Source organism: Sceloporus occidentalis, unplaced genomic scaffold (assembly GCF_023333645.1).
Source record: "Sceloporus occidentalis isolate IW3139 unplaced genomic scaffold, rSceOcc1.0.p SCAF_6, whole genome shotgun sequence".
Lineage (NCBI taxonomy): Eukaryota > Metazoa > Chordata > Lepidosauria > Squamata > Phrynosomatidae > Sceloporus > Sceloporus occidentalis.
Genome location: NW_028316986.1, coordinates 36,145,343 through 36,161,250, shown reverse-complemented (window position 1 = coordinate 36,161,250; position 15,908 = coordinate 36,145,343). Strand labels below are relative to the sequence as shown.

General features: G+C 40.2%; 1 protein-coding gene across 1 annotated transcript in view; it reads left to right on the top strand.

Annotated features, from left to right (window-relative positions):
* The window catches only part of USH2A (usherin), a 665,032-nt gene that overhangs the window by 631,254 nt on the left and 17,870 nt on the right, over positions 1–15,908 (top strand). Inside the window, exons 64-67 of the mRNA XM_089528326.1 lie at positions 3,496–3,705; positions 8,064–8,302; positions 10,009–10,226; positions 15,682–15,858. Coding sequence (XP_089384452.1) covers positions 3,496–3,705; positions 8,064–8,302; positions 10,009–10,226; positions 15,682–15,858 — 844 coding nt within the window. The remainder of the gene's footprint in view (positions 1–3,495; positions 3,706–8,063; positions 8,303–10,008; positions 10,227–15,681; positions 15,859–15,908) is intronic.

The window sequence follows — 15,908 nt, the reverse complement described above, 5'->3', positions numbered from 1 at the left end:
CATCTTGAGGACAAACAACATCTCTATTAAGTTAGTACTCGTTATTTTCATTCTAACTATCCCTTAAGCCTTCAGTGCTAAATCTCTGTATGGTTAGTGAATGTTTCTTGACAAGAATACATATGAAGGTACATGAACATCAGTGCACTATGTAGGGCCCAACATACCATTTCAGAGAAAGAGCTCATAGTTCAGTGCTTTGCATGTGGAATTCAGTCCCTAAAATGTACGATTAATTAGGAGGTCTGAAAATGACCTTTGTCTGAGACTATAAGGGTCATCAGCAGATAATATTTATTGGGATAGTTGGACAAATACTGGATAAACCGATAATCCATTGGCTACCTATTGGTAATGGATAATCTAGTACTGTATCAAAGAAAGATACATAGTTCAGTCACAGAACAAGATTTGCACATAGAAGGTCTTAAGTTTTGTCCCTAAATATCTTGGTAGTGTTGGGAAGTAAGTTTGCATTGTACCATGGAGAGGCACTGCCAGTCATTGTCAACAGTACTGAAGTAGTTAGATCAGCAAGCTGATTTGGTTGTTCAGTGGTGTACAACAACCTTATTACCAAATCCTGCAGCTAAAAAATTGGATCCAGCCTTAGTTATACAGTCGTCCCACCCCTTATGTGGGGGAGCCATTCACCTCCCCCCCCCATAAGGAAAATTGAGTGTATGCTCAAATCCCATTAAGTATAATGGGACACACTCCCATGGTGTGCTGTGGGGTGCATGCCCCATTGTTTCTATTGGGGCTTGCCTTCCGGCATGAGCTCAAGTCCGTGGAAGGTAAGCCCACAGAAGGGACGGGCCAACTGTAATTAATGGCAGAACCAGTGAAATGTAATAGCAAAAATATTGTATAATGTGATAAGATATGCAAAACTAACATATTCCTTAATTTATTTTTGGAGTAAAAATTGAGTTAAATCTCTAAATTCTAGTACTAGCATTTTCCCTTTCTGTCACCCAATCCAACATTATGGGGAAATGGTATGAACAGGTGATTGAATCATGTACCTATATCCTTATACTGGTAACTGAACTACTTGAAACAAAAATGATCTAAATGTGAAAGTCTTACGTCACCCAGAGTAACTTCTATAATCCCATTTGTTTGGGTTTACACAGTTCCATTAATCTACTAATCTAGTATTATGTATTATTTTCCTTAGGGCAGAAGATTAGTTTTGTGATTTTATTCCCCAAGAAGTACTATCTGTTTTGTTATCTAAAATCGTATTTGTCTCTCCTCCAGTAATAACAATACTTTCTGCAAACTTTTCTAAACTATGCATTTTATTCTTCATAAACTCTATTTGTTATGTGTTGGGTGAATAATAAGTGGCTAGTGTTGATTTTATTCATGCAAACGTACCTAATGTATAAAATCTACCATTTTTATTTCTTCTCCTTCAGTGCTAAGCACTTTGTGTACATGAAATGGCAATAATGCCAATAAATGTTATTTCAGTTCCAGTACTGGATTCAGAAGTGAGAATGATCACTGAATATGAATTACATTGGTTAGATAGTTACATCTTTGTTTATGGCAAATATTTCAATGTCATCTTCTGGAGTAGTCTTATGAACTCATGAGTCATATTTAAGAATATTGTGCAGAGATCGCTGTAGTAAAATTATTCAGATGGGACCCCCTGTCTTTTATCTAATGATATGGTTGTGATCCTATAATCCAGTGTGCTTAGACAGGTGCTCTCTTGAAATCTTCTGTCTATTTGCAAAGTAATCAGGAATTTCTGGCTATACATTTGAAAGTCTAGCAGGGTGTTACTGTTGTCCATTTTAAAAAAACAATCCAGACTATGCTCCCCAAAGTGTACATGAGATCACACACAGACATGTTTTACTGCAGTCAGAACTGCTCAACATGAAAGCTTAGTAAGGAATACTTAATACTAAAAATCACACAGACAGTCCCCTTGTATTGCCATTTAGATCTATCATTCTGATTGATCACTGTGTGTTTCACTATTATTGAGCCTAATTTAACCCTATACACTCGCACATCCATCTACTCCATCTATTGTACCTGACATTATACAAATTACGTACTCATGCAAATGATGACCTAAGTCAACCTTTTATGCTATTCGTGTTTAATTATACAAATGGTATTTGATAAATAAGATTATACATCCTTCCATATGTTTATTCTCCCCTTGATGAAAGTGAAATTTAATTTTCATGCAGATTTGTAGGTAGCCATATTTAATAAGTGCTGAGTTTCATATACTGTGCAGATCACCATAGTTTTGGGAAGCTGACAAAAACAAAATCAGTAGGCATAGCTCATAAAAAGGAGCTGTATTTAATCAGGTGCAATGCCAGGGAGTATATTTTGGAGTCCTAGAACTGAATCCCACTTCCTGTGTGTGTTGATCGATGTAACAAAATGAAACTTTTGGCAAAAGCAGAACAAGTAAGAGAAGACATGCTGACTTGCATATTCTTTTAAAGAGGATATTACTGTGGGATCAATTGCTTTAATACTGTTTTTTAAAAAATTGTGCCCTCTGCAAATGTATTGAAATTTTTTGAATGAAAATGGGAAAGCAACGTATTAGTAATATTCTGGTCCTCTTGATTTAGCAAACTATAACACTCTTTCTATACATCAAACATGCATTGTTGATTTTCCCTTTTAAAAAAAAAAAAAAAAAGATAAGTACATTTGAGTTTTAGTCAGAAGGCCAAGAAATGGTTGTCCTTGACCTAGAATTTCAAACAGAAATAATCTCTAGGGTTATCTGACAAATCTTCACTGTTGTTGTCTGCTCTAGAGGGGTGCAGGAGTAAGATTCACAGATCTCAGGGACTAGAACCTGTTCTCCTTCTGTCTATATTTTTTCCTTGTTTGTTAAATTTAGTGCAATTGTGGTTGATGCTTAAAGTATCATGATTAATGACATTACCAGGAACTACTCCTTTTATATCAGACTTTTACCATCACCTAGGCCTGCCTCCTGTAATATGACAAGGAGTCATCCTGTGGTCTCAGGTTTTGCTCCTGAAATCTCAGGGCCTGGAATAGTCTTGACCTGGGAATCTTATTCAGGGTGAAAGATGAAGATGAGTGTTGTGGCTCACCTAATACAACAAATAACAAGATACCTGGAATGTTACTGTATTTTGTGGATTTCCTTGCTATGAAATCTAACATTAAACATAAACACAGATGTGCCAAAAGGCAGCAGTTTCAGTGCTGTGTAATGACTTGGGCCATGGCAAAACTTTGACCCTGGCTGATGGATTACCTTAGCTAGTGCCAAGACAATAGTACTGTAACACAAGTTGAGATTTTATATTGATGTGACACTATTAAGGTGGCCATGCATGTTTTATATTGCATTTAAATCAGAAGTGGAATTTTATTCCAGCCTATGAGTGTGGCCCTCTTCTCCAGAGCCTGTTTTCAGGTTGTTCTGAATGTCCTAGTTTGAAGGTTGTTATTTCTGTTTTTAAGGTTTGGTCAGTAAACTCTGCAGGCCGGGCTGGTAGCAAGTGGACCCAGTGTAAGACAGGCCCAGCACCTCCTCAAGGACTTCATGCCCCCGTTTTTGACACAGTGGCTTCTACTTCAGCGGTGGTGAAAATCAGCCCTCCTCTTAAACCAAATGGAATAGTCAGTCTCTACAGGTTATTCTCAAACAATACCAAAGGAAGAGATATGGTGGTGAGTATTAATCAAATAATTTCTCCCTAGTTTGAGGTATATTCAATTTTGAAGGTTTTTTTTTTAAAAAAATCACAAATAAGTATTGCTTAACATTATTGCTGAATGACTACAGTAATTATTAATTAAAGAGCCACTTTGGTGTAGTGGTTTGAACACTAGACTCTAACTCTGCTTGGCCATGGAAACCCACTGACTTTGAGCAAGTCACACACTCTCAAACCCAGAAAACCTCGTGGTGGATTCACCTTAGGGTTGCCACAAGTCAGAAACAACTTGAAGGCACACAACAACAAAAATTAGTGACACTACAGAACATCATATTAATTGGGGGGAGCTGTCTGCATGAGCAATGAATCTTGGTTTCACCCAGTTTTGAAACCCACCTGTTTAAACAATGCACATGGCCAACATGGAAAACCCAGGATGAAGCTGTGCTCTGGGGTAAACACCAGAGCAAAATAACCCCGATTTGCTCCAATTCAAGTCTGAAAGTGCAAACTACTGCAGCAGTTTGTGGCTTCATACTGATGCAGAGGTGGGGAAAGGGTCTGGTGAGTCACCAGCACCATAGCTGCTATTTTTGTGCCCACCCGTGAATCAATTGCACATGTGCACAAGTGGTTAGTTGCACCATTGACCCATTGTACACCCCATGAAGCAAAATGACAACTAACACGGGATGTCACCAACAACACAATAGATTTAATAATAACATTAAGAAACTGGCCAGTCCAACAGGGGCCATGCAGGAAGGGAGGAAAGGGGCCATGTGCTGTGGGCCTCCATGATTGTGCTGTACCAGTGTGTCACAGGGTGCACCAATGTGCCATTTGGGCTGTCAATCACTTGTGCGATCGAGTACAGTCTCACAGCTGGTTGCACAGGCCGTTGAATGGAGTGGCTGGTGGGCAGGACAAGGGAGGTGACTGGTGGTTGCTGGCAGTGTGTCCATGTACATGTGCACATGTGTTCAGAGTGGAAGCAGAGGAATTAATGGCACAGTGCAGTTTGTAGCCATGAATGCCCTGTTTTGGTGAGTCCATCTTTTTATACAAACATGGTGGTGCAGACTGCCTATCTGTGTTTTGTCCATTGTGGGACCCAGTAGTGCCATCAGTGGGTACTCTTTGCTAATTGGGAAACCCCAGAGGTAAGCCAGCTTTTGCCCTCATCTGCTGAGACACATAGAAATAGTTGGGCATAGAAAAGACTCCACATAAAGGAAATCTGAGAATATGGTTCAAGATTATATGTATTGTGTAAAAACCTATATTTTAGATGTGAGATGTAATTGTATTTCATACTCAGAATACATGGATGGAAATAGTTGTAAAAATTCACCTTTTTTGAAGCATTCTGTTTAGCAGGACAAGACAGTGCCTTCCTAAACCAGATCTTTGCTTTACATGATAAAGGATATTAAAGAACTACTCTAGGTTCGATCTTCTTTACAGATTTGTTTTCTGGAGATTTGTGGGTTCTTTGTAGGCAGGGGTGGGTAAAGTACAAGTTGGGGTTATATGCAAATTGCCAAGTCTGGTTTTGTGGCCATTAGCGTCTCATACTATGCCCAAACTACTGTTTTTGATTTTGTTTTGTTTTTTCCTGACATAGAAGATACATTGCTGCACGTGAAAGTTTTCAGGAGTAGCAATTCACCCTTTAGCTAGACCACAGGGATCCACACACCATTTAAAACTAGGAACAGCCTAAAAACCAGATGTGGTCTTAGAGCCACTTCCTGCTTGACTTCTTGCTTGTTTGATTGATTCTGGTATTTTTTGGCAGTCTGTGCAGTCTTTGCAGAGGCCCTGAGGGTAGATATTGGTTCCCAGACCTGTTAACTTGCCTGTCCCAGTGATGAGGCATGCATTAGTTGCTTATTTTTTGATGCTGTATTGGAAATAAACTAGAGAAACATAACATACACTGATTGAATTGATAAAGTGAGGGTGTAGGATTACAGGCTGTATCACTCTCCACTGAAAGGGGAAGAATTGGAGGGACAGGAAAGAGGTATGCATATTGGTGGGAAATATTTTAGTGAGGCACTCTCTTAAACATACTACTTTGCTGACTTTCAACACTGTGCTAGACATAGATAGTTATATGCTTCATTGTGTCAAGACATACAACACTAGTAGGGATCCGGAAGAAAATCCTGCCTTTATGAGACACCATAAAGGTAAAGGTTTTCCCTTTGACATGATTGTCTAGTTCTGTCCGACTGTAGGGAGTGGTGCTCCTCTCTGGAGAATATCACACAGGAGGCTTACCATGTGTAAATCACCATTAAATTGTCAGAAATTGCGCAAAACCCACAAATGATGTTCACTCTGCTACAAGTTTCTCCTGTCAGGAAATCGTAGTAGAGGCATCATCACTTACTCGTCCCATCAGTAAAGCATCCTTGAAGTATCCATTTGGCAATAACGGAAGATGCCATTATTGCCAAATGGCAGCTCCAAGGACGCTTTACGTATGGGACAAGCGAGCACTGACACCTCCAGTATGATTTATTGATGGGAGAAGCGTGCGGCAGTGTGAATGCTGATCGTGGTTTTTGCATGATTTCTGATGATTTAATAGCGATCTACACACAGTAAGCCTCCCAGTGATTATTTTCGATAGTTGCTAACCCAGGGAGCCAGAATTGTCAAAGATGTCTCTGTGGTCATGTGACCAACATGACTAAGCATGGAATGCTCTTACCTTCCCATTAAAGTAGTGCATGTTTATCTACTTGCACTTTTATATGCTTTCAAACTTCTAGGTTGGCAGAAGTGGGGACTAGTGATGGGAGCTCACACCATCACACGGCACTTGGGTCTTGAACTGCCAATCTGCATACCTTGTGGTTATCAGAATCAGCATCTTAACTGCTAAGCCACTACATTCCTGTGATACACCATGCACATGCCCAAGCTTTTTTCCCATGTAAGATAAATGGACTGAGAGAGTATAAAGCGGAAACAAAGAAAATGGAAAGTGAATTATTATAGGACCCAGTTAATGGAATATGTATGAAGGCTGGCATTCTGATTGGCCAAGCAAAAAGAGTTTTTAACTTTAATCACCTTAATGGTGGGGAAAATGTTGCCTGTGGATTACGTGTGGCCCCACAACCATTTTGAGTTCTGTTAAAGGCCTTCCAGTGTTACCCAGTGAGGGGGGCTGGGAGACAGAACTTCCACCTTCCGGGGATGGGAACCCCCCCCCCACCCTCCCAGGCCTTCAGCTGCCTCTCCAAAGACAGCCGAAAGTCCGGGGGGGGGGGTTAAGGGGGAAGAAGAGGAACAGGCATGTATGTGTTCCTCCTCTTCCCCTATGCGCCAGGCCTTCAGCTACTTCTCCAGGATGGCTGGGAAGGAGGAAGAACAGGCATGCACCTGTTCCTCTCCTTTCCCGCCCTCCACATGACACAAAAATGGCTTCATGTGCCATCTCTGGCACACATGCCATAGGTTCACCACCAGGGCCTATACTCAGTGCAAGTTTTCCTTAAAGTAAACAAAGGGCAACACAACAACATGGAAGCTAAAGGCCCTTCTCTTAACCAGTCTATTAGGGCTCGGGCTAAGTTTTAGGGACACACATTAATTTTCTCATTTTCTGATGTGAAGTTGATGGTTGGAGACTGGAGCAACAGGCCCCAAAGAGGGGGAGTTCAGAGGGAGATTCAAGTAAAAAAGAAATTCCCCTTGTGTGTCTCTCTTTTTAAAGGTCTTCCTAACTAAAGGGACAGTCTCCTAAGAGTGAAGGGTAACATGTATGGGTGGGACAAACATGACCTCAACATGAGCTTGTAAAAGGGCAGAGGTGAACCTTATTATGATTCTTAAGTGGTCTGGCCAGGATTGAACAATGTGATTGCGTACACAAGACAAAAACGCTAATCAGTATAGCCATTTAACCTCTTGTAAATCCACAATACCTCACCATGGGGACTGTCCCAGTCTGAGCTAGTTTGACATAGTCTGCATTCAATAGAGGTAGACAATACCATCAAGCACTGATTGCTCTCAATCAATGGAACTATTTCATTGTGAGCAGGAGGGGAGGATGAGGGAATTTCCAGTCTTGCAGTTTAAAATGAGGCTTGGCTTTTCCAAGATGAATAGAGAGTCTGGGCCACCATCATCCATTGTTTGTCCATAAGGGATTATTTAGACTTTGGCAACAGGCAGCTTATCTGCCTTATGTATCAAAGTCTAATATTCATATTTATCGAGCATACTTTGTTACAAAAAATAAACATCACTTTGACTCATCCATCCCATGATGCTTCTATCACAAATTACTTATATTAATATGCCTTTGTCCTCCTAACATGCGTTGGTCTCCTGTCATATCAGCTATCTGAAGGAACTTCTACTCAGCAAACAATCCATGGACTCAAGCCTTTTACTACCTATTCTGTTGGAGTTGAGGCCTGCACTTGTTTCAACTGCTGCAGTAAAGGACCAGTGGCACAGGTCACTACACAGCCAGCTCCACCTTCACATCAGCCTCCTCCCTACATTCACAGCATGACCTCAAGGAATGCTTCTTTTCAGTGGGATGCACCTCAAGAACCCAATGGCATTGTGAGGAGGTAACTGCAAGAGTATAGTTGAAGCTGACTATAAAATCTATGTTAAAATAAAAATACATTACTGACTTAAATATATGTGCTTCCTTTTCTAGACCCCCTTCAAAATAGTCACACATTGTACTAATCACTAGAAAGAAGCTCAAGGCTTTTTTTTTAAAGGGAAAAAAAAGCCATATGTGAACAGGGATTTTTAAAGAATTCTTGTAGCAAACTGAAAGAAAGAAGTTGGCTGTATGAGCTTTCATATACTTTAGTCTACTTCCTCAGATCATTTTTTAGAGATGCGGTTGTTATTGTTGTTTTTAACCACCCTTGAGTCGATCTTGACTCATGAGGATCCTGTGGATGAAACATCTCCAAAACTTCCTATCTTCTATTACTTTGCTTAATTTTTACAGATTCATACATGTGACCTCCTTAATGGAGTCCACTCATCTAGCATATGATCTTCCCAAAGACTTTCTAAAGACTGTCTGAACAAAACAGTGTCCTTTGATGTTAAATGGTCTTATATAATGGATCTTCTTTTCAGAGATGCTAGACTATTTGAAGAGAATTTGTACAATAACTTTGTAAAAGAAAGTGGAATCTCAGAGATTCCGGAGATGACCTGTTTTGTTGACAGAGGGGTACATTAAATGCTGTTCTGATACTCCAATAAATGCTTGGTGAGAATATGATTTTAATCAGATTATTTCGATTAATGCAATTATCTCCGTTGGGCTAGGGATCATATGCATAGCACCCATTTGCTCATATGCATTATTGCTATGTAGATCAAGAATTAGCCTTTTGCTGGTTGCATATAGCACCTAGTTGGATCAAAAAACATATATCTTAATAAATGCACCTCACTGCAATGCATTTTGAAATAATTACTAAATATGATGCCACCAAACATAATTTCTGTTAGATGAAACAGAAATGAATATCAGTGTTCAACACAACCAGGCAAATTACTTATCTGTTCTATTCATATTTGATAGTCATGGGAAAATCCCACATATATAGCAACTCAGCATCTAGAAAATTGTTGCTGATACAACAAAGGAAGTAAAAATATATTTTAGATTCACGATGCATTAGTGTTCAACAATTTTCTGCTGATTCTTCATAATAGGAAACTGGAGATATTTTTGTTCATCACTAGACTATCAGAGTTATTTGCCCAAAAGCTGTCAGTGATGCTTTGTTTTCATACTGATATGGAATTTAATTGTAACTCATTATGTAGAATACTATTAATTAGAATACTGTTTGTGGTTTACAGAATTCTGAAACAAGTTGGGGAAAGGTACTTCAGTTTGATCAGCAGCTAAACACCTAGGCCGCTATCACACGGAGGAGGCAAGCATCATGAAAACATGATTAAAATGTGGTAATAGCACGATCAGGGGGAAGATTATCACACCTCTGCACGCTTCTTCCGTTCGTGTCCCGTGCGTAAACTGTAATAGACACATCTATGGGTAATAATGGGAGTTTCCATTATTACCCAAAGACACGTCCATTACAGTTTACGAACGGGACATGAACGGGAGAAATGTGCGGGGCTGTGATAATCTTTCCCCCGATCATGGTATTACCACATTTTAATCACATTTTTATGATGCTTGCCTCACATATGATGGAGTCCCTAGTGTAAAAAGTAAGGCAGTGTCTATCAGTTATTTATTTCTCACTTGTACTTCCATTTGTTCCCCCAGGTATGAACTCCACATGTATTCATCCTGCCCCCCTCCTTTACAGCCAACAGAAAGGACTTGCAAGCCTGGCCCAGTTGAAGTGAAATATGCAGGAAATGACCAGAAGTCCAATGTGAGTGATCTACAGCCTTATACAACCTACAAGCTGAGAGTAGTATCCTATAATTCAGTAGGCAGCACATCTTCAGACTGGATCAGCTTTATGACAACAAAAGAAGGTGAGTTTACACCTCAAAGATTATCACTATTCGCTCTGAGATAGTCCCTCCTGATTCTTCTTCTACTCCTAATCTTCTATCACTCTCGCCTAAAAAAATTTCTGAGTTTCCTCCTGTTTCTCTGGATGAACTCTCTATGCTTCTAAACTCTTCCAAACCTGCAACTTGTTCTCTTGATTCAATTCCTACTCATCTTCTAATATCTATAGCTCCCACTTTTCTGTCCTCGCTTCTCTATATCTTTAATCTCTCTCTCTCTCTCTCTCTCTCTCTCTCTCTCTCTCTCTCTCTCCAGGTTCCCTCCCTTCTGTCTTTAAACATGCTTTAGTTTCTCCTATTCTGAAAAAACCTTCTCTTGACCCCTCTTCTTTGTCTAGCTATCGCCTGATTACTCTTCTTCCTTTTCTTTCTAAGGTTTTGGAACAGGTAGTTTATTCTCACTGTCTCAAGTTTCTTGAAGCCAACTCCACTCTCGATCCCTTTCAGTCCAGTTTCCACCCATGGCATTCTACAGAGACAGCTCTCACTGAAATCTTGGATGATCTTTTACGGGCCAAGGCTAATGGCCTTTACTCTATTCTCATTCTTCTTGATTTGTCTGCAGCCTTTGACACCGTTGAGCACTGTCTTCTAGTTGATATACTTTCCGACCTCGGGTTCTCAGACTCTGTTCTTGACTGGTTTAGATCTTATTTGTCAGACAGATCTTTTGCAGTGGTCACTGGTGGTCAGATGTCGTCCTCCTCTGTTTCCTTATCGTTTGGAGTTCCCCAGGGCTCTGTTCTGGGTCCCCTTCTGTTTTCTTTCTACACACAGTCCCTAGGAAAACTCATTAATTCTTTTGGCTTTTCCTTTCATTTGTATGCCGATGACACTCAGCTGTGTCTTTCCACCCCTGACTTTTCTCTGAGTCTTGAACAGCAAGTTTCATCTTGTCTTACAGCTGTCTCTCAGTGGATGTGGCATTGACGCTTCAAGCTTAATATGTCTAAAACGGAGCTTCTCGTTTTTCCACCTAAGTCTACTCTTCAACACTCCTTTTCTGTTTCTGTTGGTGACATTTCTATTTGACCAGTCCAGCAAGCCCGTAGTCTTGGGTTTAGTTTTTATTCTTCTCTGTCATGTATCCCCCAGATCCAGACCACACCTAAGGCAAGTAGATTCTTTTTATACAATATTGCCAAAATACGACTATTTCTCTCTGCCTCTACTGCCAGGATTCTGGTCCATGCCCTAGTGGTCTCGCGACTTGATTTCTGTAACGTCCTCCTAGCTGGGCTTCCTCTTTCTCACCTCCGTCCTTTAATTTCTGTCCAGCATTCAGCTACACGCATTATTACATCTGCCCACCGCTCCAACCATATCTCTCCTTTGTTGTTGTTCCTTCACTGGTTCCCCCTCCCTTTTCGTATTCAGTATAAGCTCCTGTTGTTGATTTTTAAAGCCCTCCATGGGCTGGCCTCTCCGTATTTATCTAACCTTCTTTCTCCTCACCTTCCTGCTCGGGCCCTCCATTCTGGTAGTCAAGGTGTGCTGTCTCAGCCCATGATTTTCTCTGCCCCATCCCGTATTTGTCCCTTTTCTCTTGCTGCCCCTCACTCTTGGACCCTCCTTCCCCCACAAACACATCTCATCACTTCTTTAACCAGTCTCAAAACTGAGTTGAAGACCATCCTGTTCAGAGAAGCATTCCCAGGTATTGTGTGACTATTATTTGCTATTTGACATTTTTAATTTGTTGCCTGTTTTATTGAATCTTTTCCTGTATTGTTATGTATTATTTATATGTATTATGCTACTATTTCTTAGATTGTACGCCATGGGCAGGTTTACTCGTATCTATTTTATTGTTTGTATGTACAACACTGTGCAAATCTACAGCACTATATAAATAAAGCATAATAATAATAATAATAACAACAACAACAACAACAACAACAACATAAACGAGTATGCATATACATCAATGCTAAGAACATTCCCACTTTGACTACGGCCTAGGTAAAGGACTGACCTCATCTGAATACTCTAACAAATTACCTTGCTTTTCAAGTGATGGCTAGTTATAACCCAATATAGCAACTAAAATCCCATCTCATCAAAATTTGTTCCCATTGGGTTTTCTGAGAAGCCAAGTTATGGAAAATTTACCTACCACAAACCTACCTACAGAGGCATGCCTTTGTTACAAGCTAGAAACTAGAAAAACTTGTTAAAAATTAGGAGAACCATGTGGTAGTGTTTATTTGAGCTGCACCAGGCATGGGAACAATCATTGAGAAAAGTAGTTGCTATACTTTTATTGTTATTTATTGTTACTTGTTAATATGCTTAAGTCTCATGGGTCCACTTTTTGTCAAATCTTCAAATAGCCATACAGGCAATGGGACTGGTGAAAATCAGAGTCCATAACCCCATGAGACTATTGCTAAATAGCTCCCTGATATGGATATTGATAACCAAGAATTATAGACAAAATAGCCACAAAGATTTGCTATATGGACATCTTTCCTCTGAAAACCATTATTTGGCCAAAAGTGATTGGAGGAGGGAAGGCTTGAAATTATCTGTCTGAGTATGCCATCATATCTCAGTACATTCCTATTTCTCATGAACAGCTTAATTTTGTGTTAAAGTTACTAAAAATTAGTGACCTGATTAGCAGATTTCTCTGCAGCTTTATAGCAATGGGATTGCTATGAAAGGTTGGCCTCTTAGGAGTCATCATTACAGGTCTTTCTGATTATATAGTCTAGTTAGTTAATTATTATATTAATTTATTCAAGCTTGTTAACACCATCAGCGCCTCATATTTGTGTGAGCTCTGTGGTTCTTTGTTTCTTTTTCCTCTCATATTATGTAATATTTGTTTATTTATAATAAAAGGAATACAAGTAAAATATAAAAATGGATAAAAACATACACATCAGGAACTAGTATCATATTTGTACCCATTGGCTTCAACTGTTACCTTCTTTCCTGGAAACTCTTTGTGGACCAGAAGCCAATGACTTATGAACCAGCATCGGTTGAGGCACCACAATTTTGAGAAGTGCTGCTGTACAAGAGTCATGGGGGGAAATGAACTGAATTGCTTCATACCAGACTGAATATTTTAAAAGTACCTAATATTTGCTGCTTTAGCAAAGTACCTGATATTTTCTATTTTAAAAGTACCTGAAATGTTTATAAAAATTTCACTGAAAAGAAGCCATTGATTTTGTAAACATCATTAATGTGAGCAGACACTTAAATCACCTTCTTCCTTATAATTAACACTTTATAATTAGCCACCTTGAATCCTATTTAGGCAGGGAACAGAGAAGTGGTCAGGGTATAAATCTAGTAACATTGGGCCTGAACAGAGAGGCCAAAATAAAGCTGCTTCGGATCTCTTTGGAGGTATGCTGTTTAAATGACACACAAATCTTAAGAGGCCAGAAGTTGCGCCAAAGCTGCTCTCCTGTCCCTAGGGCTGGAGTGTGGCTTTGGCACAACTTCTGGCCTCTTAGGATGCATGCAGCATTTAAACAGCATACCTCTAAAGTGACCTGAAGCAGCTTTATTTTGGCCTGTCTGTACCAGCTCTAAGTTAATACTTTGAATCCCTCCAAAATGTAGATATTCAGTTAATGAGTAGCGTGGTTAGTCAAAAGCCATTGTAAATCTTGGTATGTTTGGGGCAGTGTAATCTGGAGATTAAAATGGATCTCTGGGTCTGCTTGGTAATTATATTGTTCATAACTGAAAGATGTAATGTTGATATGGCTTCATTTGCCAGGACATATGGCATTGGCTTATCTGTGGCTTGCATGGCTAGCAAGCCAATGTCTAGGACAGAAATGAGCAAAGAGTAGTCCATGGACCTCATGCAATGCTGAAGCATTATGGCCCTGGACCCCCAAGAGATCATTTTAAAAAAAAGTCACCCCCAGGTTAGTGGTGTAGCTGAATTTAGTGTCACCTGGTGCCAGGGCCTAAATTGAGTCATATGGTCCCCTACACTTTTTTTTTTTTTTTTTTGCAAAATTTTGTAGCAAAATTGTTTTGTGGCAAAAAATAATAATAATAATCCTTCAGGGATGTTGTGGTGCAGTCCTCTTATGTTCTCCCCAGGGGTTAAAGTTACCCAGGATAAGCATCCTTAAGCAGAGATCTTCTGGAATACTTAGCCCAGTATCCTGGAAGATCATTGCCAATAACAGTAGCTGTGATGATAATGATGATGTATCACTATGAATCCTTGTTCATTCCACCAAATGCTACATAGTAGCAAGGATAACTGAGCATCACCGGTCACCGGCTAGCCTCCTCCCTTTTCCAGAATGTGAGCAGTGGCAACTAATCTTCCTCCTCAGTATAATAAGCAGGGAGCAACAGTGAAGAGGACCCACAGACACAGGACTTCAAGGGAAAGGAAGAGGACTCACCAATCATGCCTTGCCTTTGACAAAGCATCCTCTTTGGCAAATTCAACCAGGCAGCTTGAACCTGGAAATTGTTGTTGGTTTTGTGTGCCTTTCAAGTTGTTTCTGACTTATAAGGCAAGCTACCACAGACTTTTCTTGGCAAGATTATTCAGAAGGGGTTTTACCAGTGCCTCCCTCTGAGCCTGAGAATATGTGACTTGCCTAAAGTTACCCAGTGGGTTTCCATGGCTGGTCTCCAGGGTCATAATCCAGTGTTCAAACCACTATGCCACATTGGCTTCTAACTTAGAGACAAGGACTGTATAGTTCTCCAGGTATTGTTGGACTGTAACTCCCATTGAATCATAGAATCATAGAATCGTAGAGTTGGAAGAGACCACAAGGGCCATCCAGTCCAACCCCCTGCCATGCCGGAAATCACAATCAAAGCATCCCTGACAGATGGCCATCCAGCCTCTGTTTGAAGACCTCTAAGGAAGGAGACTCCACTACACTCCGAGGGAGTGAGACCATATGGCCTCACCATATGGCCTCACCTCAGTGAGACCATTGAGACCATATGGCCATCCCATCATCTGTCCCCAGCTGGAGACCCAGTCATTCTCCATCCCTGCTTTAACTGGAGATTTGAATCACCCTTTCAGCAGCCTGTTCCTGCCTCATTTTATAGGGAGGTTGGAGAAAGTAAGAAACATGTGATTTCAGTGAAGGTTGCATTCTAAGAAAGAACTATTCTTCCTGATGCTAGCAAGTGGTGTTGCAAAGATTACTGAATGTATATGAAACATATTGAACATGTAAAGTGCTCAGTATAAGTGCTACATGTTGGTGTGCATCCCATTTTCTGGATGCAGCAACCCACAAGGAGAAAAAGTGATTCTCCACAGAGGTGCCCATGTAGTGTCTTTTCTCTCCATAGCTGAGTCAGTAAAAGGTGGGCTCTGTTGTTTATAGTGACCTGCTTAATCTCTAAAATCTAGAATCCCATTTATAGATGAACTCTTTTTTCTATTCTCTTTTGCCAGTACCTCAATACAAAGCTCCATTTACAGTTGTCAGCAATTTATCTACCATCTACCTCGACTGGAGTCACACTTTCCTACTGAATGGGCCGCTGAAGGAATATGTGCTAATGGAGGGAGGGCAACGCATCTACAGTGGCTTTGACACCAGCCTATATTTGCCAAGGACATCAGACAAAAGTCAGTTTGAGTCTCATAATTTTCTGCTTTTAGAGTAACATGTCTCATAT